At 40.2% G+C, this 26,694-nt stretch overlaps 1 protein-coding gene across 2 annotated transcripts; it reads right to left on the bottom strand.

Moving 5' to 3' along the window:
* On the bottom strand, nucleotides 1–26,694 carry pfkfb4b (6-phosphofructo-2-kinase/fructose-2,6-biphosphatase 4b). Of its 2 annotated transcripts, none has more exons than XM_047348304.1 (14): nucleotides 26,547–26,694; nucleotides 8,341–8,457; nucleotides 8,157–8,253; nucleotides 7,257–7,323; nucleotides 7,082–7,156; nucleotides 6,942–6,998; nucleotides 6,626–6,747; nucleotides 6,344–6,551; nucleotides 4,478–4,624; nucleotides 4,288–4,392; nucleotides 4,065–4,194; nucleotides 3,324–3,386; nucleotides 3,056–3,120; nucleotides 1–777 (listed from the first exon to the last, which is right to left on the bottom strand). In XM_047348304.1, the coding sequence occupies exons 1-14, from the start codon at nucleotides 26,587–26,589 to the stop codon at nucleotides 718–720; spliced, it is 1,356 nt and encodes a 451-aa protein (XP_047204260.1). In that variant the 5' UTR covers nucleotides 26,590–26,694; the 3' UTR covers nucleotides 1–717. The 2 variants fall into 2 exon arrangements, with proteins under 2 accessions (XP_047204260.1, XP_047204259.1); XM_047348303.1 differs by lacking the exon at nucleotides 26,547–26,694 and adding an exon at nucleotides 11,525–11,766.

Here is a 26,694-nt window from a genome sequence, read left to right as displayed (position 1 = left end):
TGATTTTTATTTATTTATTTATTTAACATTTACAATCCCCCAGCTCAGTATGCAGCACAATTATATACAATGTGTTTAATACCAGGTAGTTATAACGTAGAGACGTACATCTACAGCTTCCACGGCACCAAACTTCATACCTCCATTCAGAAAACAGGCCTTTGTTGCTGTAGCTAATAATTTACTGATGGTGGGTACGAGGAATAGGACTGTAGATATGTCATCACTTTAGTCAAAGTCCTTCCTGATTTTAGTGCAGTTGTCACATTATGGATTATGGCAACAGTCTTCATTACTGGAATGCATATGGTTTATCTGGTGCTGTTAGTCCTTGATGCATGTTTCCTTTTTTAGCTTTTGTATAAAATATAACAGTAAGTAAAAATAAAACAATGATTTACAAAAAAACATTTCTTAGCAGAACACAGTGTTGTGAGGTTTTTCTGTAGTTTTGTTTCTCAGTTGATTTTAAAACATCTTCCAAATATACAGAAGCACATGACAATACAGACAGGACTCCGTACTACAGTCACAGATGATTCTGAGCTCTAAGATCATTTTAGCACCAGTACTAGTGAACCCACTTATCGGGAATAGGTTTCTCCCCACAGAAATTAAAAGTACTGCACGAGTCGAAGCTGCAGAGTAGGCATCATTTATACCAAAAAGGCCTGAGAGAACCAGACGAGGTCTCAACTGGAGCAGGAATCTCATAAATCAGAGGTGAGCTGGAACTGTCTGCAGAGCGTCTTCAGTGCTGCGTTGCACATTCACATTCTGGAAGGAGCAACGACAGGAGGGACAGTAATTATCACCACTAGAAACTACAGAGTAACATTGTCACAGTTAAACCCTAGAAATTAATATCCATTTATGAATTGGATGCTTTGGATTTGGGTTTATGAAAGGGATGTCCGTTAAACCCTCTCTGCCTAAATTTATTTCTGGTTACATAAAAGAAATAACTTTTTTACTCTCAAACCGATCATCTAAGCTGAGATTAATTCAAATTTAGCACATTTAATACTTTTGGTATATGTGGTGAGTTAGTATGAAGATTAGCTAAATTAGGTGTAACTGGCCACTGGAGGGTAGCAAAAAACTTCCAATTTCCTCCTTGGTGTGTGTGTGGAATATGCATCTACAGGCATTAGTGGAATAGACATGTTGCTTTGGCTGCATTTAGACCAGAAGTGGCGTAATAGGGTTTAAAAGGTGTGAAACCCAAATATTTGGTCAAGTCAATGTGAAGAAGCTGCTGGAGACATTGTTTCCAGCCTTCCTGAGGGAAGTCGGTTTCGAAAGTTGGATGTATAACGAAGAAAACCGTGGCTTTATAAATATAAGCCATTGTATCTGCTTTCGTTTTGACAAAATAAATGATAATTTGGCCAGAAACAATAATTGAAATGAACTTGTTTTATTTACAATGCACAAATGTTAACAATGTCAACATAAGACACATTACATTCGATTAAGGTATAAAACACAGGCTTGAAAATTTAGCAAGCTAAAAGCAATGCTGGTATATATTACAGGTACAAGAGTCAACTTGTTTTTGGCTCAGGGTGCAGCTTTTAACAATGACTCAACAGGCAAGAAAATTGTGCGTCATGTGCAGCATCATTCATTTTAAATGTAAAATTGTGCGTACAGCAGCGATATTAAACAAAATGTATGAATAAACTCAAATTAAACCAATAAACAAAAATAATTTTAATAGAGATGCACCAAAAACACCAATTAATTGGCCAGAGGTCAAAATGTGACAATTTTTTCTTGATCAGCTCTAATCTGCGATCAGCTGGTTAAATATCAATACTTAAACATCCTACCATGTTCAATCAATCAAGTGCAAATCAAACATTAAAGGCCTGGAACAAATTCTTTGATGCATTAAATGTAGATTAATTTTCTGTTGTATTCAAAACGCTTACCCTTATCAAGGAACCATTTTGTTAGACTCAAATTATTCAGACCCTGGCCAAATTCGGGTTTAAAGTAATTTTTTAATTATAGCAACATGTTTCTTTCCATACTGGTAATTATATTAGCGCTTTGGAGTGTCCCAGCCAGAGTTCGAGAGCTAAAGATTAGAGTGATGGCAAGGAGGCCTTCTAACCTCAAAGACTTAAGAGACAAAGACTGAGAATATCATGAGAAACATGCAAAATGCTGGTCGACAATTATAAGAAGGGTTTGATTGTTGTGATGCCATTGTAGGCTTTTCTACTGAATATTGAGACAGCTGGAAAAAACAATTCAACACACCATTTGTCGTTGAAATGCAAATGAAACAGATTTTCTTTCAATAACATTTTGTTTTATTGTATTTTTCCAGGTAGAAAGAAAAACCCTCGTTTGAATTAAATCTATATCTACAAGGGGTATGAATACCTTTGGGCGTAACTGTGTGTGTTAAGAGTTCTCAAATTTAAAAAACAAATAAAAAATTGGTATCAGCAGGTCACAAATTGACCAGTCAAGGCTCGATCGGTGCATCTCTAGCTTTTATTACATGTCATTTAAAAGTAAAACGTGCTTAAATTAAATTTCCTCATTCGGTTGCTGTTGCGTCTCTGGAAACATATGTTGCCCAAAAATGCATTATGATTTTAACAACAGCACACATTAGTTATCACAGTACTACATTTAACGGTTTATTCTATGCGACTCTACAGACTAATGATTTCTCACAGTTTGTAAAAACACAAAACTGAATTATGTTTCCCAACACTGGAACCAAAAATGAAAAGTGAAAAAGTCTAAATAATAGATTAGGTTGTTTTGTGTTACATTCTCTATATTCTCTGTTTACAGGAAAGGGTTGAACACGGACAGCTGAGCTGCAGGAAGATTTGGACTGAATAGGAAGGAGGACGTGACGTGCCTTCAGAGGAGTTTAGACACAAAATCACAGTCTGTGTGTTTACAGAGAGGAACCTACACCCCCACCCCAGATCTGCACGACGTTCACAGATGGTGTGAGGTTGACGGCGCAGTGAAGTCAAGTGTCTGCTGTGAAGCTTCTCAGTATGCTGCCTGTGATACCTACCTCTGGCCTGTCTCTGTGTGTGTTCACAGACTCCACTCCTAAATACACAGACTCCACTTTACATCCTGAGCAAGAGCAAAAACAAAAAAGGAGAATCATCAATATTTAAGAGGAAATAATTGGGTATCTGCAAAATAATTCTCTCTGTGCACATGAGGCTTCAGTGATTTTGAGGCTGTAATCAGGGCTTCTGCAAATTTCACTACATGGAAATTTAGGACTTATACTTGGAAAGAAAAACATATATAAACTCCCAAAAAATACTCACCATAAGCAACTGGTGTCAACTTCAGCACGGTATGCAGGGGACACTTGAGATAAGGCAACTCGTCTGTGATAAAAAGAGAGAAAGTCAAAAAAATTTAGTTGAGCTTTTGTTCTTATAAAGCACAGCTATACAGTGGCTGGCAAAAGTATTCATACCTCTTAAACTTTTACTTTATTGAAGATGCAGAAGAAGAAGGTTGTCATGTCTGATGAGACCAGAATTGAACTTTTTGACCTTCACGTAAAACGATATGTGGCAGAAAACTAATACAGGACATCACCCTGGAGACACCATCCCAGTACTGAAACATGGTGGAGGCAGCGTCATGCTGTGGGGATGCTTTTTATCACAGGGAAGCTGGTCAAAGTTGATAAGTGGAGCTAAATAGTGTATTTCTACAAGAAAACATGTTAGAGGCTAAAAAGGCTTGAGGCTGGGGTGGAGGTTCAACTTCCAACACAGCAACCGCCCAAACATACATCCAGAGCTACAGTGGAAGGGTTTAGATCAAATCATATTCATTAATTAGACTGGCCCAGTCAAAGTACAGGCAATAATTCAGTCGAGAATGTGTGGCAAGACTTAAATATATGCTCAGAGATGCTCTCCATCAAATATAACTATGCTTGAGCTAATTTCTAAAACTTTCCTTCAGCTTCAGAATTAAGTTCAAAAGGTATGAATACTTTTTACCTTCTGATATCCTATTGAGACATTGTAAGGAGACAAAATCACTCTTACGTGAAGTCTTGTCCAGGAAATATGCCAGCAGACAGCGCATGATGGCCTGGTGACAAATCACCAGGACATTCTCCTGTCTCTCCAGCTCCATGATGACAGGCTCCAGCCGCTGCACCAGGTCTTCGTACGACTAACACAGAATAACAGACCCCTTAAATACTGAAAACATCTCACAACATATCAGGAAACTCACTTAACCATCATATCTAATGTTTTTAATCACCTCTCCTTTAGGATAGCGGTAGCGGTATTTGTCTTGGTCTCTCAGCGCGAACTCCAGAGGAAAATGCTCCTGGATCTCCTCATACATCATTTCTTCACACACACCCTTTGTAAAAAGCAGAAGATAGGTTTTAAACTGCTGCTCTAAAAATGATAATGCTATGAAGTGATGAGACCAGAAGTTGACTCACAGCATCAATCTCATTGAGAGATTTCCACTGTTCATATGGAACTCCAAGGCACTCTGCTGTCTGGATGGTTCTCTTCATCTGGCTGGTCCAAATCTTCAGATCCTTGATGTTCTGCTCTTCAAGGAAATTCCTTAAGCGTTTGGCAAACTAGACGATAAGAAACCCTTTCAGAAAGATTTTTAAAAAAAATTAAATTAACAATTCAAACCATATAGAGATGGTGTCTTGGAAAAACATTCATACCCCGTGAACTTATTCACATTTTAACACATTACAGCCAGAGTCTTCAGTGCATGTTATTTGGGTTTTATGTGATAGACCAACACAAAGTAGCACAAAATTGTGAAATGGAAAGAAAATGATACTGTGTCAACACTTTGGGAATAGCAGTCTTCAACTGTTTCCACACATTCTCATTTGTATTTAGGTCTGGGCTTTGACTAGGCTGTTTTCATACATGGATATGCTTTGATTTAAACCATTCCATTGTAGCTCTGGTTGTATTCTTAAGGTCCTGCTGGAAGTATCTTACAGGGTTTCTCCAAGAACTGTACTTTATTTACCTCGCTGTATCTTCCCATCAACCCTGACCACCTTGCCTGTCCCTGTTGAAGAACAGCATCCCCACAGCATGCTGCTGCCACAAGAGATGGTCCCTGGACACACGCGGTAGCTCATGAAACAAATGCACCGAATCACTGTGTGGAGGCATAGTTTGATCCCACAACTGCTGACGGGTCAAGCACTCAACTGCTTTGTATGTCATACAAGCTATCTAAATGGTTCGGTGTGTCAGGTGAACTAACGAGGGTGTCAGAGAGTTGAAAATCCCTACTTTGACAGCACCATGAACCTCCCTACCGATAAACCCAGAAACACATTTATTAAAACTTCATTAAGTATTTTGTACTTGCATGAGTTCTGTGTGAAAATTACACTAGTCTATTTTTGTAGAACGCGTCTCATGAATGCAGCAGCAGCACGGTTTAAATGTTTCGTAACACATAATAAAACAGAAGTATGTATGGGTACAATCACTGCTGAGAAGAACGCTGGAACGTGCAAATTAGTGAGAGATGAAGGACAAACATGCCTCGATTGTACTTTATTTTAATAGCCACTAGATGTCCTACTCAAGCACTGTAACACTGAAGCCTAATGAACAGTTTTGCCCAAGTGCACAAGACAAATGTTGCAGCTTCAACAAAGCCTCAATCAGCCTTCTCTAGCTGCCACCACCGTGTTTCACAGTGGAGATGCTGTATTCAGGCTGCTGGTTCTTTGCCACACCTAGCTTTACATGTAGGCTGACAGAGTTTAGATTTGATCTCATCTGACCAGAGCACCTTCTTCCATGTTTGTTGTGTCTCCTACATGGTTTCTAGGAAACTACGTACAAACCAGACTTCTCTTGGCTTTTTTCTTGCCTTTCTTCTATAAAAGACATAATTGTGGAGTGCTTAACTAAAAGTTGCGCTGTGGACAGATTGTCCCATCTGAGCTGTGGATCTCTGCAGCTCCTCCAGAGTTACCATGATTCTGTTGGTTACTCTGATTAATCCTCTGCAGGCAGCAGAAAAAGCTTAACGGGTATTTTGCAAGGGGCTGCACAGTGGCGCTGTTGGTAGTACTGTTGCCTTGCAGCAAGAAGGTCCTGGGTTCAACTTCCAGCCGGGGGTCTTTCTGCATGGAGTTTGCATGTTCTCCCTGTGCATGCGTGGGTTCTCTCTGGGTACTTCAGCTTCCTCCCACAGTCCAAAAACATGACTGTTAGGTTAATTGGTTTCTCTAAATTGCCCTTATGTGTGAGTGGATGGATGGTATTTTGCAAGGTTCTATATGTTTCAGACGTGTACAGACACACACCTCTTTCCCCCTGCCGGACAAGCCAGAGTCTCCTCCAATGCGTCCCTTGATGTTGAGGTCACTCTCACCATGGCGACAGAGGTAGATGGAGCGTGGAGTGATGTGGATATTCATCAGGTAGTAGACAATTCGGCTCTGGATGTGGTCAACAACACGGTTCACCAGGTACCGACGGCCTACATCCATGATCTTTATGTAAGACACGTCGCTGAAAGCAAAAGAAGAGAAATCCAGTCACCCGTGATTTCATCATCGGGTTGTTTTTTTTTTGCGCATCTTCACCTGTCCAGATCCTCATCCAGAGGCTGGTAGGAGGTCTCGTAACACTTTATTCTCTCCATGAAATCTTCGATGGCCTCTTCTGAACTGCAGTTCATGTAGTCTGGGTTTTCCAGCTTTACTTGCTTCAAAAGGAAAACAGAGCATGTGAGGAGAGGAAAAGCAGGAAGCAGAAGTTGGCTGTTTAAAAGTGACTTGGGCCTTTTATCTAATGCTGAGTATTGCTCAATCAAAACAAAAGCTTCAGCTCATATTCGTACAAGGCCAAATTGGATATTATTTGATATAAACACACTGAATCAAAAAAGATGGGGCTTACCACAATGTTTTGTGCAATGACCTCTGGGTCTTCACACACAGACTCCACAAAAAACACCTGCATCGAGAAGAAAGCCCTGTAAACTAACTTGGAGGCTATTAATTTAAGATTAAACAGATAACATCCTCATGTGATCATACTTTGAACCCATTCTGTTCAGCGAACTTCATGATGGTTCCTCTTCTATCTCTTGTCGTGTTTGTGGCATCAAACACCTGAAACAGCAGGAAAACACCGTTATTACTGCAGCCCTTTCACAGATTTGCTGTGAAGCTGCTCCACTTGCAGACATCAGGGATCAACTGAAGGACTTACAGCAACCTGTCCTCCTTCAACGCTCAGGTACTGCCGCACATCATTCAGCGCTGACATCGCACACTGGCTGTGAAAGGAAACAGGACGGGTTACTCTTTAAATCTGCGCTAAAACGAATTTACAGATGAGCTTCCCAGGATTCCTTGAAAAGTGAGGAATTTCATTTTGACTTTTTCCAAGTCTGGATAAGTGTGGAAAAATTTTTAGGTGTCCAGACTTTATTCCTTTTTCCATCTGCCGAAAGATTAAATCCAGGATTTCTAAATAAATATTTTTTTTTTACATTGATTTCTATCTTGATTATTTCCTTTATCAGTTATTTTATGTTTTTTTCTTCACCTACTGACTGGGAATAAAAAATAAATAAATCCACACCCACTCAAAATGTGGGAATTTCAGTGTTTTTTTTTTTTGGCTCTTAAACACGTCTTAGATCATGGTTTTAAACTGCATCAGTGGTTGTTTAAGTGGATACTCTAAAAAATGCATTGCCACTCATATTTCTTTTAATTTTCACAAACCAAATGAAGGCATCACAGATGAACTGTGCTTGTAAAGTGTATGTTTCATGTAGAATGATTCAACCTGGATTTGACAAGTGTTAAGGATTTTGAAAGTTGGTCCAGATGCCAAAAAAAGCTGTGAAAAGCCCTCTTTCACATCGCTGTATGAGAAGCCAACTGTTTGTTTCGTGATCTGTGGAGGCAAAACGATCCTAAAAGCCAACTAAGTAAACGTTTTGAGCTTAAATGTCCAGAACGTTCTAAAAAAAAAATCTAGAAGTTTAAGAAAAGTATTGAATTTTGAAATGGAAAAATCTGTCCAGCAGAGTGCTACTTTATTGTTTCCTAGATGCCTGTGTGAGTAAAACAAAAAAACTAGAAAAATCTGCAATCTCACCGTCTGATTTTAACGCCCTCTTCGTTATCTGGACGGAAAAACTCAAAAGACTTGTAGATCTTCAGACACTCTCTCCGGTAGTCCCCGACGTTGAACTCTGACAAGCAGACAGTCGTGTTTCAAAACAAAGTGCTCAGCTGCTTTCCCCTTCATTTGTGTTAATTGTTGGGAATGTTGCTCATACCTTTGGTTGGCACGCCTATCCAGTTCAAGTAGCGAGTGAGCTTTTTTGAGATGTACGTCTTTCCTCGGGCAGGAAGTCCGACGGTCACAATGAGCGTCGGGCAGTTTGTCATGCATACTGAGGGACAACAAGAGATACAAATCTATTAAAGTCTCCTACATGAAAGTGGATGTAGTTATTAGTGGAGTCATTTTCCATAAACTGTAAACCGTTTTATTCACCGAGAGAGTTTTCCTCGTTTATAATAATTGGCTCATATTTTCCACCGCATTGCTGCACTTCTGCCGCTGAAAAACATCTCGCTGAGCTGATTACAGACGTGGGACTCTTTCATCATAATACTGGGAGATTTTAACAGAGCAAACCTCTCCAATGAACTCCCCAAATACAGACAGCATATTAAGTGTCCCACCAGAGACAAAAACACACTGGACCATTGTTACACAGCTTTAAAGGACTCATATCATGCTGTTACCAGGGCTGCTCTGGGTTTTTCAGATCATTATCTAATCCACCTCATCCCAACCTACAGACAGAGACTAAGAGCTTCCAAACCCAAGGTTCACACTGTTAAGAAGTGGACTGAGGAATCAAAGCAGATGCTACAGGCCTGCTTTGAATGCACAGACTGGACTGTTTTTGAAACTTCAGCCACTGACCTAAACCAACTAACTGATGTGGTGACATCATACATCAGTTTCTGTGAGGACATGTATGTGCAGACCAAGACCTTCTGCACCTTTGGAAACAATAAGCCATGGTTTACTCCACACCTCAGGAATCTGCGCAGGGACAAGGAAGAACCTCACAGCAGTGGAGATTGGGCGCGGTACAAGCAGGCCAGGAACAAACTAACAAATGAGATTAAAGCAGCTAAGAGAAACTACACTGAGAAGCTTAAGAACAGCCTTTCTACTGGTGATGCTTCGGCTGTATGGACCGGTCTGAGAAACCTGACTGCCTACAGGAGCCTCCCACCCTTCCTGAACAGAGTCGTCTCCTGGCCAACCGTCTGAATGGCTTCTACTGCAGACATGACAAGAAGCCATTCACACCTCAAATCATCTCCTCCACATCCCATTTAGGAACAAGTTCTTCCCACAAAGCTACCAACCCCCTACCTTCAGATCCTCTGCCTGCACTAAAGATCTCCGAGGAAGATGTAAACAGGCTCTTTCAGCGCATGAAAACAAAGAAAGCTGGAGGACCTGATAACGTCTCCCCATCATGCCTGAAAGCCTGTGCAAATCAACTCGCTCCGATCTTCACAAGGATCTTCTCTGTACACAAATGACTGCACCTCATCGGACTCGTCCGTAAAACTCCTTAAGTTTGCAGACGACTCCACTGTCATTGGACTGATCCAGGACGGTGATGAGTCTGCATACAGACAGCAGGTGGATCGGCTGGTACACTGGTGCGGTCAGAACTACCTTGAACTGAACCCACTCAAGACTGTGGAAATGGTGGTGGACTTTCGGAGAACCCCCCCCTCACCATCCTCAACAACGCTGTATCGGCCGCTGTATTGGACCACTTCAGGTTCTTAGGAACCACCATCTCTGAGGACCTGAGATGGTCTTCACACATAGACACTGTTCTAAAGAAGGCCCAGCAGAGACTGTACTTCCTGAGGCAACTCAAGAAGTTCAACCTTCCACAGGAGCTGCTGGTCATCTTCTACACTGCCATCATTCAGTCTGTCCTGTCTTCATCCATCTCAGTGTGGTTTGGCTCATCCTCAAAACAGGACAAGTCCAGACTGCAACGAATAATCAGGACTGCAGAGAGAATAATCAGAGCTGACCTTCCATCCATCCAGGACTTATACAGGTCTAGGGTCAGGAAAAGGGCAGCTAAAATCTCTGCAGACCCCACACACCCTGCACATAAACTGTTTAGAGTTTTACCTTCAGGCTGCCGCTACAGAGCACTGTTCACTAAAACCAGCCGCCACAGAGACAGTTTCTTCCCCCAGGCTGTTTCTCTGATGAACATTCAATAGACTACAAAACAACAGCATACAGATGTTACAAATGCACCTTTGTATATATGTATATTTAAGGACATAAAGATATATGCATAAATATATTTAAAATATATTTAAAAACCCAGAGAGCAAAGTGTACCGGAGTCAAATTCCTTGTTTGTATGTACAAACTTGGCAATAAAGCTAATTCTAATTCCTGTCCTTGTGGACTGAGTATAGTTATACAGTGTAATGTAGGGCTAATTATTTAATAGAATTAAAGATTTTATACAATGACAAAATTCAGTGCCTTTACTTTAAGGTTTTTTTTATATAATCCTTCCAATCAGCGACCAGCAGCAAAATTATATAACTGTTTCCTTGGTCTGCTATCACATTCAAGCACTTAAAATAAGGAAAAAAAACAACTTATTACTGGATTTTAATAAGCTTTTAGAGTCTGCTTTCACGCAAAAGGGGGGAAGTTGCAGTTTTATGAAGACAGAAGTGACGTAACTTTGTTGGTGGGCTTAATTGGAATTGGGACCCCCAAAAGAAATTCTTCTCAGGGCCCCATATAAATCTGGGCCAGCTTTGGTATTTTCTAATATGGACCCTCAAATATTATTACTTTTTTTATTATTCACATAACAAAATCATTAAATCGTTTTAAAATTAAAGTCTCAAAAGTACCTTCCTAATCATTCTTATTATCGGTGCATTTCGAGTCATAAATGATAATAGGGTGACGTGATCTCTCTGGGGTTTTTGCATTAGCCAGAGCTGCAGATGGTGGGCGGTACCGTACCAGACACAGGACAGGACTGGCTGCAGCTTTAAAAGAACAGCAGAGCTGCAGAGAGAAAGCTGCCGAGCCGAATTAAAGAGCATCTGCCAAGTCTCACACCCAGACAGGTTGGTGCTGGTTCAGGCTAAATTAAGTTCCCGCAGTGATTCCCCTTCTCTACGCTCCTGAACGTCCTCCTGTGGAAGCGTTATTAGTGTAGACACGGATTAGAGGCGCAGAGCATGATGCAACACTTCCAGCCTCACCGAGCAGCGCCCTGGAACATCTAAATGAGTTAAGAAATCACTCTAATACGAGGAAAATGAACATATGCCTAAACCTGACGCAAACTGAAAAACAATCCCCACAGATGTCCCGGTCACATCCTGTGCTGGCGCACTTGCCCGGGGGTCAGCCGCATCTCTTACCCCGTCTGTGCGCAATGTGGCCGTTCTTATGCGGCATCCAGATCTTCTTCAGAGGGTTCTGGGTGAGCTCCCGCGGGTGGTTCTCTAACAAAACGTCTTCGTTGTCCAACATCTTGGATCTTTGATCACTAACGCGAAGCACCTCTCTGCAAACTGAGGCGGTGGGCTTCTGTCCTGGCAAGTCCTAACTGAGGAGGCTGCAGCGGAGTGGACGCCTCATATCAGCTGAGAAACAGCGGTTGCTCATTACCGTAAGAAGGGCAGGCAGAGCGCAAGAAGAGAGGGCGAAGGAACAAAACATGTTGATGCATGACTTGGTTCTTTCATCTTAAATCATCTGTACGAGTTACCTGTTTCAATGTGCTTATTTATTGTTTTTCTCTGTTAAATACTTACTGGATACTTTCTCCATAAACAGATAAGAAAAATTTAGGCCCAAGCGTTTTGGGTCCAGTTTTGGGTCAGATTCAAACTTCCATTTTTATTTATTTATCCAAATATCTTTAAATAGTTTTTGAAATACATACATTTCCTATGCAGCTTGCTATTACAATAGTAAATGAAAATAAATGGAAAAAACACGTAATGCAACAGAGAGAAACTACTTAAATTTGTGACTGATATCACAGGCTTTTCTACAATAGCCTACCACATGATCGTTTTATTAAAACATTGCTAGCTGAAATGAACATTTTGGCTAACTTGTGGCTTGACATATACATGAAACAATTTTTAAATGTTCCGAGCTGTTACAGTGCACTTTTAAAAGACAGCTGGCTTCATAATACAATCTGTACAAACAGTACTTTGCATATTTATTTACATTTTTCTCATTCTTTTTTTTTCCTTCCAAGAAGTCAGAATCTCCTAGAATCTTATAAAGTTGATCTTCAGGAATCTTTGTTTTTTAACGGTTGCAACCTTTTGCTGAGATTTGATTGGGAAACATTAATCAGGCACAAGTGACGTGCCCCAGTGACATGTGCCCCCTTTAAAATGGGTCTGGCAACATCTACAATGTATGCTGTAAAGCACTTGGTGATCAGGCTAATTTGCAGAGAAAAAAACGTTACCTACATAAAAATATATATAACTAGAGAAAATAAATGATTGCATAAGTCTATGAAAAGTTGAAAAGGTGGGGCCCGATTGGGACTAATAATAGAGATGCACCAATTATGTAGTCAGACAGAGATTGAACAAACAAACAATTTTCACTATGATTGGCAGGTTAGACACAGGAAAAGCTGATTAATTTTTCCCCTTTTCATTACATTAATAGAAAACTAAGAACACCTCGTATATTCAGTCTATGAATAGACCAATCAACAGCCTATACTTTGATGCACTTTGTTTGAATTGAGTAAAAATCAAATAAAGAGTACAGTAACCTATCCATTGATTAATCAAAGGATAATGTAATTCCTTCATTATATGTTGAATTCATAACTTTTACCGGTATAAAAGTGCCCTTTTATGTTATAATCCATAAAAAGGGAAAGAACCGAAATTGTTTAAAGCTGGAAACAGCAGGTCAGACCTCATATCTGTATGGAGTGGCACACAAAGAATTTCACAAGTTTTTTAAGCTGTTGTCATATTTGTGGGACTGAAGGAATTTATATTAAAAATTAGCATGTTGGAAAGCTGTAAGTGTGTCTCCTTTTAAATCAATTTTACAAATACATCATAAGATTATTAAGTTAAGTGTGGGGGTTAATTGTTAAGTCAATTGCGAATTTATAGGGGCTGCCACCCCATTACAAACGATTTTCTAATATGTCTGCAAATTACCACCTGGTTTTCTACCAAGTTGTGATTTTGTTTTGGATTTTTTTTTTTCCACCAAGCATTCAGGCATGTTCTTGAATCCTTAAATCAAATGTTCTCAAAAACATCTTCAGGGTACCAGGTCTGGTCCACCCTTCTGAGAAAACAGGTTTTGAAACGCTACCGTAATGTCTCTGCATGGAGCACAAGTACATCTGCAAGCAAACATAAGCGAGAAGACAAGAAGCTCTTGTTCACATGAGGCACACATGGGCAACGAATGCAACTTGGAAGTCAGCCAATCAGAATACAGAGCAAATCATCGGCAGCCAATCAGAGAGGAGAAGGGATGAATGGAAGGCGTGCTGGCTGTACGAGGCCCACGTAAACACATCCACATGAGAACTGAAAGTCTTGGCTTTTACACGACCCTATCACGGGCCTCTCGGAGTTTTCATCCCACTCTAAAAGGTCTGCAAATTTCGACACGCTCCACACTCATGCAACAGAAAGACCATTATGATGTAAACATGTTGTCTTCCTGCTATCAGCCATGCGAAAAAACAACAGATAATCAGTCTGCTTCTCTTTGTTTATGCATACATGCACGTTGCAGGTCACTGGGTTCATGAAAGGAAACAGCATCCGAGGAGACTGCATCCGTCTGAGTTAAGTCTGCTATTGTTTGATGTATTAGGAAAACGTTTTAGATTCAAGCCTAAAATAATGTACAAAATACCTTATGTATCACAAAATCCTCACACCAACCGTCAAGGATATTAAAGTTACACTAACTGCTAAAAAAAACAAAACAATTTGCAAGTTTATCTAAATGTATTTTTGTCATGATCCAACCAAAAATAAATAAATTTTATTAAAATTTTATGTGAAAAACCAACCAAAGTATGGCTTAATTGTGAAATGCAAGGGAAATTATTAGTAGTTTTCAATAGTAACTATAAATAAAAACAAAAAGTATTCCAAGCATCTGAATTCAGCCCCTTTACTTTGATACCCCTAAATAAAATCCAGTGCAAAACAATATGCCTCAGAAGACAGTCCACATATGTGCAAATTTGCCTCATTCATAAATACAGTTGTTCTGTGAAGGCTTCAGAGGATTTTTAGAGAACATCAGAGAACATACAGCTTCATGGAGACCAATGAACACAGCTGACAGGACAGGAATAACGGTATGGAGAACCTTAAAACAGGGTTGAATTACAAAACAATATCCTAATTTTTAACATCTCAGAAAGCTCTGCTCAATCATTTATCCAGAACTGGAAAGACATGGCATACCTTGAAATTTAAAGTGAAACGAAAACCCCGAATCAACTTTTTTTGCAGATAAACTGTATAAACTGGGCCTTAATGGTGCTATTTTTATGTTACTGTAATTTCTTTTACATTTACATGTAAACGTGTTTAATTCTGCTATTTTTGTCCTAAAACCATCTTAGTGCTGCCCTCTATGGCTTGAACGGTGGCTACTGCAGTTGATTTTTCCTATTGGTTCAAACGGTACAGGTTGGTACATGTGTATGTCGAAGCCCCTTGTTCAGGTACAAAAACATCTCACTCAGACACTGGCTGCCTAGCGAGTCAGTAGTTCGAAATTGCGAGCAATGATTATAGCATTTTATGCTTTGATTGAGATAATATAAATCTACATGTAAACTCAGAAATTTTTTTACTGCTTTGACCGTTAGCCCCTGTTAGCAATGATGCTGCTAACATCACTTTACGACTCAGAAACTGGACCCATTCTGTCCTCCACTGCCACTCGGGCATCGCTGTTTCAGCGCCTTGAGCCAGCGGCTCAAACTGATAAGGCTTAGGCTCCATAAAGCCTCCCTCAACATCTGGTGACGAGCAGGGTGAAAACTCCTTCACCTCAATAGAACGATCCGTGGCGAAACTACCAGCATGCTTCTGCTCATTCTCCATGTTTCAATAAGTCAAATTAAACTAGCTGCCACTTTCCCTCGTCCTCCTGACCACACTCCTGCTTAACCTCCTCCGCTCATCCCCTCACCTGGCGGTGCCCCTCAGTGTATCTTGGCACTGCCCACTTTGGTGGCATTTTTCAAAATTTGTCTGGGGGCGGGATTATGTTTTGTGATCGGGTTTAGTTCTACTTTAACAAGACATAGCCGTCCAGCTGAACTATCACTCCAGACAAATATAAAGGGTCATCAGAGAAGCAGCCAAGAGTCCCATGGTAAGTCTGGAGGAGCTGCAGAGATCCACAGCTCAGGTGAGAGAATCTGTTGATGGGACAACTGATAGCCGTGCACCTCACAAGAACACAACACGTAAGGACACAGCAAGATGAGATCGAACTTGTCAACGTGTTGATGTATATTTTCAGCAGGGACAGGGAAGAGTTGATGGGGATATGGATGGAGCTAAATACAGGGCAGACATGAGATTGAAGGTCACCTTTCTAGCTGGCAAAATATGAGGAAATGTAAAGGGTATGAATACATTTGCAATTGTTGCATGTGGCTCAACTTGTTTATTTATCAAAAAAGTTCAATATTTTAGGTCAGTTGGTAACTTCAGCAAATTGAGCTAATAGAAAAAGACTGAATTTGCTGATCTGTAAAACTAACCAACAGTTCTCTGTCATAACTTAAACCATGTTTTCATTGCTAAATGAATAAATAAGAAGCTTAGCCATAAATGAGGACTGCATGGACTGCGAAATACAAGTCAAGTACTTAATCAAGTGAGTTGGTCCAATAGAGACATACTGTTCTTTTGACCTACTCTGCTGTGTTCTTAGCCTGCAGGAAAAACAAGGTAGTGCTAGAGTAAAAACACCAGAGGGCAGCGTGCAACCACACTTAAAAGCAACACTTTCTGCTTTCAGCAGTTTAGACACAAGTTAAGACAAGTGTGTTCAGTGTGAGAAGACTACAGCTCACAGACTGATCAAAGCTTTGTAATCAACTCAGATCTGTTGTGAGATGGACTGAGACCTGAAGTCGGAAGTGTTAGAGAGCAGTCAGCATGTCAGCAGCATTAGTACTCCAATCAATTTACTCCAGGACTCCAGACACACTTACGTGGTTTCTTCACCTACTGACAAGGGGATCTGCACATTTAAGTACATCTGCTGTTGGATGGAGAAATTATTGAAGTTGTTTGAAATGGTTTAGTGACATTAATGTCCAAATGAAAACTAAATATAGATCTAAAAACTGGATAAATTCAACATCAGAATTCCTTGAATATGTTTCAGCACAAATAAATATTAAACATGTCAATAATTTTTTGAAGGAATATATTTTTCAATGGGGAAGCACTGTTGCCTTGGAGCTAGAAGGTCCTGGATTCGACTCCCAGCCGGGGGTCTTTCTGCATGGAGTTTGCATGTTCTCCTTGTGCATGCATTTGTGGGTTCTCTCCGGGTACTCCGGCTTCCTCCCATAGTCCAAAAACATGACTGTTAGGTTAAGTGGTCTCTCTAAACTGCCTTTAGGTATGAATGGTTGTTTGTCCTGTGTGTCTCTGTGTTGCTCTACGATGGACTGGCGACCTGTCCACCTGTCCAGGATGTAAGACTTGTAAAGATGTTGGCTGAAGCTGGTAATAAAGTGTCATTATCCTTAGTGAAGCAATCTCTATAACAACATAGGCTGAAAGGCCACTCAGGGGGGAAGAGGTCTTTACTTAAAAGTAAGATAAAAAGCCATATTACAGTTTTCAAAACACTCAGCAATAAACACCTTTTTCTAGAGACATGGTCATCATTGTTTTATTTGGATAATGGGGGAATCTTAAAAGCCTGAGAACAACTGTATGGTAAGGGGGTGGCAGCATCATGCTGTGTTATACTTTGTCAGAGGGACTGGTGCCCTAATGCCTTTTTTCCACTGGCTCTATTAAGGTTTCACAGCTCTACATGGTATGGTACCTGTTGTGTTTCCACTGACCCACTTACAGCTGGGGCAATGCCGGCTGAAGCCCTGCCTCCCGTTTTTTTTTTTTTTCATGTATAAAATGATCCTCTGGGATCATTATGTGGAACACAGCCCAGCCAGAACTTATAAACTAAGGCATAGTCATGGCAATAATGAGGACAAGGACTTAAAAGCGCAAAACAGCGGACTTTTGACCACGGTGAAGTTAGTTTAAGTTTGGCAATTGGATATTCCTACTCCGTGGATTCAGCGGAGTCCTTCTCCTGTTTAACCCAATGCAGGTAGTCTGATTACAGGCAGCTGCTTTCTGCATGCTCCCTCCTGACCACCGTCAATGAATTTCTGAACCAAACACACTGTTTAATGGTGGTATTTTGTTGTGTTTTTTGGAGGAAATGTATGCATGTCTGAACAGCTCATTTTATGTGTGATCAGGTGATTTAGGATCTTGTTAAATACAGCGCCCCGTCTGCATGTAATACAGAAAGCTGATGTGTCATTTTTCTTTTCTTTAAGCCTTCAGACATGGTTTAGAATTTGTAAATAGTAAGATTTTATTTCAGCATGACCCGCTCCGGCCATTGTGGTCCTTAATATTATTGTAGTCACTCTTGAATTTTATAAACGTTTCCCTGCATTACCTCAATGAAACCCTTCTAGTTTATCCTAGTCCCACGGCCAATCCGTGAACAGCAGTCTGTTCACGCCACATGTAGTCCCAACTCAGCCCGGGTCGTACCTGCTCAGGAGCAGGGACCAGAAAAGTAGGTTCCAGTATGGAAAAAACAATAATGAAAACACTTGCAAAGCGGGCCAAATCGAGTGGAATCAGGCTAAATAGAGCCAGGGGACAAGAAGCAAAAGATGGCATCAGGAGGACAGAACATTTTGGTAATAATAAAATCTCAAGGCATCATCAACAGATTAAAATTTGAGTGCAGATGGGTCTTCCAAATGGACAATGACCCAAATCATACCAACAAATTAGCTACAAAGTGACTTCAGGACCACAAGGTCAATGTTTTGGAGCAGCCATCATAGAGCTCTAATTTCAGTCCTGTGGGCAATGCTGAAAAGGTGTCTGAGCAAGGTGGCCTTAGTATTTACACAAAGTTATATAGTCATGTAGACATGGTCAGTACAAAATGAAAACATAGAGACATAGTTTCCTCTAATCCCTAAATGTTTTTTTTTCGACTTTAATGTGCTTAAACCCAACCCTAAGGAATGTATTTGCAAGTATAGTACTTTTCATCACACACATTTCAAAATAAGCTATCTGATTTAGCTCAAGTTCACTCAAATGTTCCAATTAACAAACATGCTAAACCTGTTGCAAAGGTGTGTCACTTTGGACTGAGGGTAGAACAGGAGCATTCATCACCGTCTTGACATGTTCCTGAGGTAAGCTTCAGTCTCTCGCACGTCTCCTCTCCGTTACATAATCGTTGTTCTCGCTTGTGTTCCTTGAAATTAAGTAAGTAAGTAAGTAAAGTAAGTAAGTAAAAGTTTATTTATATAGCACCTTTCACAGACATTAAAGGTCAAAAGGTGCTTTACAGAAGTGCACAATTATACATTAACATAAAACAATAAAGGGACAAAAAATGTAATAAAAACCATCACTATGAGGGTAGTGGTAAATATAATAGTCACAAGCCTATAGTAGCATAACTACATCCAACGCACTGGAATTGTTAAAAAGATTTGCAAAAGAGATAGGTTTTAAGTTTGCTCTTAAAAACTTCCACAGAATCAAGAGAACGTAACGAGAGCGGGAGATCGTTCCAAAGCTTTGGCGCAACGGCCAGGAAGGAACGATCTCCTCTGGTCTTAAAACGGGTGTAAGGGACCTTAAGAAGATTCTGATCCAATGACCTTAGCCTTCGAGAAGGGATATACGGACACAACAGGGCTCTAATGTATCGGGGAGCCTGACCATGGAGAGCTTTAAAAGTCAGAACAAGGATTTTGAAATTAAAGCAAAAAACCACTGGAAGCCAATGGAGAGATTTTAAAATTGGGGTAATATGAGCCCTTCTGTTGGTGCGAGTTAGCACCTAGCCGCCGCATTTTGGACCTGCTGCAGACGAGACAGCTCTTTTTTGTTAAGACAAGAAAAAAGGCTATTACAATAGTCTAAACGAGAAGACACAAAAGCATTAATGATCAGCTCATCATCTTTGGAAACAAATCTTCTTAGTTTCGAAATATTCCTGAGCTGGAAAAAACAGTTCCTAGTGAGCTGCTTTGAATGATGCTCAAGTGACAACTCTATCAAAAATCACGCCCAGATTTTTTAGGCTTGGTTTAGCAGACGAGCTCAAGTCACCCAAATACTGGTCACCCAAATTAACCTAATCTTCCAGTTTCTTAGCACATTCAGAAAGTGGAGTCGAGGCTGCAATTAAACATAAAAAAAACTGGAGTATGGAGTTTAGTCCAACTTTAGTGTTGCTTTTAACGTTTATTACCAGGACAATAAACCCAGGTTAATTTTGAGCCTGGGTCAAGTATTAAGATTGCATATAAATGTAAATCCTTTTCTGTTATCTTTGAGACACAGAAACAAAGAACAACAGTGACCTGCTTTTGGATTAGAGTTGGTCAATTGATTTCTGTTGCCAACGAAACAGTGACAGACTGATTAAGCTGGGCCGCTTGATTTAACACTGTTTTGATTGTTTCTCAATCAAGTAAACAGATGACTGCAGACACATTTAATACAGGCTTTAAACGAGGCTACTGGGATGAAACAGGTCAAGAGCAGTCTTATTTCAGTAAAAATGACACAAGGTACTTGAATTGAATATTTTGTTGGCCAAACAATGCAAACAAAGGTCTTATTCAACAAATATTAATGTTTTTGAACATAAAGTACTTGTGTGGTGGTGTTTGTGTACAAGCTGCCAGGATTAAAGAAAGGAAGTTTCTTCTAGGCTTCAATGCTGCACATACAGTGTCAGTTAAATGTTTACATACACTCATCATGGGCAAATTATTATTTTATATTCAGGCTTTAATTTATGAATATAAAGTCTATATTTCTTATGTGGAATAATTATAGAATGATAATAATAATAAAAAAGGATTTAGGTGCACCGACTTGATAATATTGTGGTTATCCTCAAACCCACACAGGTTAGATATTTCTTAGCAAGTTCCAGAGAAATCCTACAGTTTTTCTAGCCAGGAAGGAGGCCCTGGCCTAATGCTGCCTGGATATTCGGTCACTCTTCTGATCAGAAATAGTAGCGCTCAAGGCTGTCTGTAAGGTTTAGACGTCTGTTTATGATGAATATTTGGCCATTATTTCAATCAGAAGTGCATTTTTGGGTTCAGATACTGATGTTGTACAAGATGGTTTCACTTTTTGTTGCAATCAACAAGCTTCTGGCATAATATAGACTTGGTATTTCACCACTCTTAATTTAAAATTTACTCTTTATTTTATTCAGGAGTGTTGGAGCAACACTTCATCTAATTCAAGTAGGACAGTGGCTTTCTAGGACTGTGGTGGCAGACGCCTCTTGTAGAGAAACGTTTTATAGTCAGACAAGAGAAAGACTGAGACAAAAAGTGATCTATTTGGCAAAAGGTATTAGAAAAGCTTTTAAGGAGTCAAAGTGAGGCTTTCAAACCTAAGAACACTGTGTTAAGTATCAAGCATGGTGGTGGCAGCATCATGCTGACAGCCTATTTGCTGGTACTGGTGCATTATGAAGGATTAACTCAAAAATCTTCAGTTTCACCTCAACTCAACAACTAGATTGAAAACATGACAACAGCTACAATAGCACAATGATCCCAAACAAACATCAAAACTGGGTTTGGAATAAATAAAGTGGGCCAACATTAAACTTCTGGAATTAGCCCAAGGTCAACCATATATAAAGTTTAGGGGATATGCTTAAAAGAAAGATACCAAACCTGTTTGAATGACATTTACCATTTCTTGTATGAAAACAGGTTAATTATCAAGCCAGAATTATTATACCACAAGCTTGTTGATGGCAACAAAAAAAAAGAATCATTTTGTCCAACATCAATGTCTGACCTCACAAATGTGCTTGTGGAAGAATGGCCAGTATAAATATATATCAAAACCTTGTAGACATCCTACCCAGAAGAGTTGAAGTGGCTTTAGATGCCACAGGGGGCACCATATTAAAGGCTTTCGACAGGGGTTGGACAATGAAACAGAAACACCTGGTTTTAGACCACAATAATTTATTAGTATGGTGTAGGGCCTCCTTGTGCGGCCAATACAGCGTCAATTCGTCTTGGGAATGACATATACAAGTCCTGCACAGTGGTCAGAGGGATTTTAAGCCATTCTTCTTGCAGGATAGTGGCCAGGTCACTACGTGATACTGGTGGAGGAAAACGTTTCCTGACTCGCTCCTCCAAAACACCCCAAAGTGGCTCAATAATATTTAGATCTGGTGACTGTGCAGGCCATGGGAGATGTTCAACTTCACTTTCATGTTCATCAAACCAATCTTTAACCAGTCTTGTTGTGTGTGTTGGTGCATTGTCATCCTGATACACGGCACCGCCTTCAGGATACAATGTTTGAACCACTGGATGCACATGGTCCTCAAGAATGGTTCGGTAGTCCTTGGCAGTGACGCGCCCATCTAGCACAAGTATTGGGCCAAGGGAATGCCATGATATGGCAGCCCAAACCATCACTGGCCCACCCCCATGCTTCACTCTGGGCATGCAACAGTCTGGGTGGTACGCTTCTTTGGGGCTTCTCCACACCGGAACTCTCCCGGATGTGGGGAAAACAGTAAAGGTGGACTCATCAGAGAACAATACATGTTTCACATTGTCCACAGCCCAAGATTTGCGCTCCTTGCACCATTGAAACCGACGTTAGGCATTGGCATGAGTGACCAAAGGTTTGGCTATAGCAGCCCGGCTGTGTATATTGACCCTGAGGAGCTCCCGACGGACAGTTCTGGTGGAAACAGGAGAGTTGAGGTGCACATTTAATCCTGCCATGATTTGGGCAGCCGTGGTTTTATGTTTTTTGGATACAATCCGGGTTAGCACCCGAACATCCCTTTCAGACAGGTTCCTCTTGCATCCACAGTTAATCCTGTTGGATGTGGTTCGTCCTTCTTGGTGGTATGCTGACATTACCCTGGATACCGTGGCTCTTGATACATCACAAAGACTTGCAGTCTTGGTCACAAATGCGCCAACAAAACGTGCACCAACAATTTGTCCTATTTTGAACTCTGGTATGTTGGACCACTTGTTTGCTGAGTATTGGACTATCTGCACGTTGTTGGACGTCACTGTGCCTCTCCAATGGCATCGGCCATTTTGTATCCAGGACAGCCCGCTAATACATATCCCGTCGAGCACTGCAACTGATATGACGAGCGTCCCAAGTCTGACGTCACAGGACGCTATATATGAAGGCGCTCATTTTGAACATACGCCTTCAGCTGGAGATTGTGACCCGATCACCAACATCTGAAGCATCACCTGGAGAAGAAGAGTCCTGAGTGGATTTCATTTATTCTCTCTCGTTGGCCAACAAACAATTCATAACTGAGGTTTCTGGACTAGGAAGGCCAGAAATTTCACTTTGCCGATCGAAGACGTGAGTTTAACACGTAACTAAAAACACGGAGTTCGAGGAAACGAACCGCCACTGTGTTTCATCCCAAATCGACTTTGATGGTCAGATCCTATTTTTCCTTTTCGTCAAGAAGGCCAAAGGACGGGGACTGACCGCTTTCTTGGAGTTTAACTGTGGACGCGCAACAACGCTTCAAATGATATGTGCATGTAACTTTGTTATTGAAACTTTGATGTGTTATTTTGATATCTGGAGCCGCTGCGTTCCTAGCTCTGTGCGTGTTTTACCATCTGAGAGTCAACGCAGGTGCGTTGTAAGACTGGACTTTTAAAATAACCTCATGGTAAAATTCTCCATTTTCCTTTGTCTCCAATATCGCTGCTCGCTAGCTTGCCGCCAAAAGCTTTATAACCCTTTGTCTGCTCAGGAGTTGGGGGAAGTTTTATGGTCAGAATAACTGAGTTACAGTTGGAGTTGCGCCCCCGCCCACTCTCCACTCACCACCACACCTCTTCGTCATATTCTCAATTTTGCCATAACCGCTGGTTGATTCAATACACACCCACTGCTGTTTTCTTTATTTTGCTTATTTAGATGCGTTACCCTTGTTATGTAGAATTTTGCATGTTGAGTAGGTGAAGATTAATAAATATCCACATAGATAAAGAGAGAGCGTTTTGTGTTCATTGTGTGCAAAAGTGATTTGTCAGTCAAGATAAGGTTAAAGTTCCACACGTTTCGGCAGAAACGGTCGATTAAACAGTGACATCTCCGGCAATAGTTATTAATTATTACGGAGTATTTAACGGTTGTAATTGTCAAAGGCGTTGAGCCACAATTACAACACCAGAAACATCTCTGGTCTCAATTCATAAATGAGGATTTTGGTTAAGAAATTGATTTTGTCAAATTATGATTTTTAATTATAATTATTGATCAAGATTAATCAATAAAAATCATAACCCCCAACAGGTATGTCACCCATAATGTTGTGTGCATTTCAATATTTTGAGCAAAACTGTGCTCTTACCCTGCTAATTGAACCTTCACACTCTGCTCTTACTGGTGCAATGTGCAATCAATGAAGACTGGCTACCAGGCTGGTCCAATTTAGCCATGAAACCTCCCACACTAAAATGACTGGTGTTTCAGTTTCATTGTCCAACCCCTGTATTATGAACATTTTCTAGCCATTCCACCCTGAAAAAACAATGGTTAGAATGTGTCTTTCTAAAAGCCCATAATTAATATAATATTCATGCTCTTAGTGAGTGTAGGTAAATTTTTCATCTGAGCAGGACATCTTGCTACATTCGTACGGCTAATTCAAATAAAAAACACCTTAAAAGCAATCCCAGGCTCTGACATGCTAAAGCGTCAGCTGTTTCAGTGTCACTGCACAGTCACACAGTTACTGCATTGCCACAACACAGGCCCGCCTGAAGCCGTTAATGTGATTCTGTGCGAGCGGGTGAACTTTCCCCCAGATAAAGCCGACACACAGAGAGAGGGAGGGCAGGAGTGAGGGAGGAGCGGAGAGAAAGCTTGCAGCTCTGCTTAGAAGGATAACAGTGATCCACAAAGATGATGATTCACAGCAAAAATCTGTCACAGATATAAATGTAAGAACAAAGATTTTCTATGTAGCATCAAAGGGTGGGAGACATTGAAAAAAATAAGGCTTTCTAATGTCGAGCAGCCTGTATCTAGTGGTATATACAGCTATTGTGTGTATGTAAATGCCCAATTACCACATAGATCTGTTGCACCATGTGAAGTGTAATCACTGCAAATGTAGGAAACATAAACTCACAGCTAAATCTGGCAGTCTTAGTCGACACAGTTAATAGCCAGATATGTCACAAAGGAGCTGTTTAAAAGTCACACATAAAGCAGCCTCCACAAGCAGCAAGCTGCACTCTGGTATGTTTAAGGCTCAGCCCCTCCTCTCAGGTAGGGTGAAAATGGAGCACATCTCCAGGTCTGCTCATCCTCCATACATCTGCCACAACAGCCATCTAAACCACACTGGGGTCTGTCTGCACTCTGCTTGTTAAACATGACAGCACAGCAGTATTATACTGAATAGGCCTCCAGGACAAATGATTCATGAAATTACATAACAGAACCGTCTCATAATAACTGACATTGGATTATATAGGTTGTAATGTAAGCCCTTCCTCAGGTGCACTATGCTCACCTGTCTGTGTGTCCTTAGTTCTGAAATGTAAATGATATAAAATGTTTTATTTGTTTAAAGTAATGCAAATGTAAACCCAAAGAGGCGTTCAGACCTTAATGTGAATCTGATAACACTGGAGGACATGCTGGATTGGATTTCAACCCCTACATTAACAGGGAAATCTGCTGTCCATCTGTCCCGTACATGCCAACACGTTACCTGCAGGTCCAAACAGTATTTGTGTCACTTTATTGCTGATCCAACTCAGCTTATTCAAGTGGTAAATTGATGCAACTAATTTAAACCTTACTAGTAATAAGTGCTTAATAATTTCTTAAAACATAAGCATCATGTGGTAGTGTCAGGTATCTGACGACGTTGAAAACCATCTGCTAAAAAATAAAGGACTATGATTTTACTGAATAAAAATATGATCCTACTCCTTTTTTAAAGGTTTATTTTTTTTAATAATTTATTAGCTAAAAAACGATCTTATGCATTTTTCTGGGGCATTTTTTTATTTGATGAAGAAATATTTTCAGATTTAGATTTTTTGTGTATTTATTTATTTGATATTGACAATATTCATTTGTCTACTTATTTGAAGCGTTTCTTTTTTTATACATATGAGGAAAAATATTCTGTTTTATTGTTAAATGTATTCATTTACTGAAGATACACTTTATTTAGTTGCTGAGGAAATTTTGTTTTATTTACTGTTTCTGGAAGGATATTTTGAATCTTACCTTTTGAAGTATATATTTATTTGCTTAAAAAATCTTATTTACTTTTGGCTAAAACATTCTTGTGTTTACTTTTTTGAATACTTTAATTGCTTAAGAAAAAATCTCCTGTTTACTTCTTTACAGTATTTGTTCTTTATTCATTTCTTTTGCAGAAAAAAACCCATATATGTTTGTTTACCTTTTAAAATTATTGTGCATTTGTATTTATTTATTTGCTAAAAAAAAAAAAAAGCATAATCTTTGTTTACTGTTTGGAATGAATATTTGCCTATTTCCTAAATAAATGTCTTAAATACTTTTTTAAGTATTTATTTATTTATTTTCTGAAAAAAAATATTCCCTTATGTATTATAATAAAGGTAAAGTAGTCTATGACAAACTTAATAAAACTGCTTTCATGACCTTTCTGAGTCCCTGCCTTGTGTAATGTGTTTTAGAGGCATTAATAAACTACATCCATGTCTAGCTTCCTTCAGGAATCAGTTTACAGTTCTTCCTTCTCCAAACTGTCAGCTAACAAGGCGCTGCCAACAAGTCCTCCCCATATGAGCAAGCTTTCTCTCCACTATTTAATAATAAAACAACCATTTTTAGCTAATTCGACGGCTGTAAGTGTCATTCTGCTCAGCCTCTCCTCCTTGTCAGCTCTCAAGGAAGCTTACGTGACACACTGACTTGTTTACTTCGTCCGCCTGCTAACCCAGCTGTAGCTCTGTCTGCACACCACAGCTTCACAACGATAAAACAAACAAGCGTGAGGAAAGTGGGGACAGAGTTCCGGTTCGGTGCTTACCTGGCGGGTCCCGCGGATTGTTCGGGCGGCAGGAGCCCCTCATGGTTTTGGTATAAAGCCTCTTGCTGTCAGTGTGCAGAGCAGCGTGAGTGGGTGACGTCCACAGCAGAGCGCAGGCAGCGATGAATGAAGGGGGAGTGCGCGCGTT

This window comes from Girardinichthys multiradiatus, chromosome 20, assembly GCF_021462225.1.
Source record: "Girardinichthys multiradiatus isolate DD_20200921_A chromosome 20, DD_fGirMul_XY1, whole genome shotgun sequence".
Classification (NCBI taxonomy): Eukaryota; Metazoa; Chordata; class Actinopteri; order Cyprinodontiformes; family Goodeidae; genus Girardinichthys; species Girardinichthys multiradiatus.
The sequence above is the reverse complement of the archived record's forward strand: the minus strand, read 5'-3'. Positions and strand labels throughout refer to the sequence as shown.

Excerpts from the sequence above, each read along its gene's own strand:
- pfkfb4b (XM_047348303.1), bottom strand. The coding sequence starts at position 11,636 with ATGTTGGACAACGAAGACGTTTTGTTAGAGAACCACCCGCGGGAGCTC. Across the intron at positions 6,748-6,941 it reads TCATTGCACAAAACATTGTG|CAAGTAAAGCTGGAAAACCC; the intron begins GTAAGCCCCATC and ends TTCCTTTTGAAG. Across the intron at positions 6,552-6,625 it reads CTGGATGAGGATCTGGACAG|CGACGTGTCTTACATAAAGA; the intron begins GTGAAGATGCGC and ends TTTTGCTTTCAG.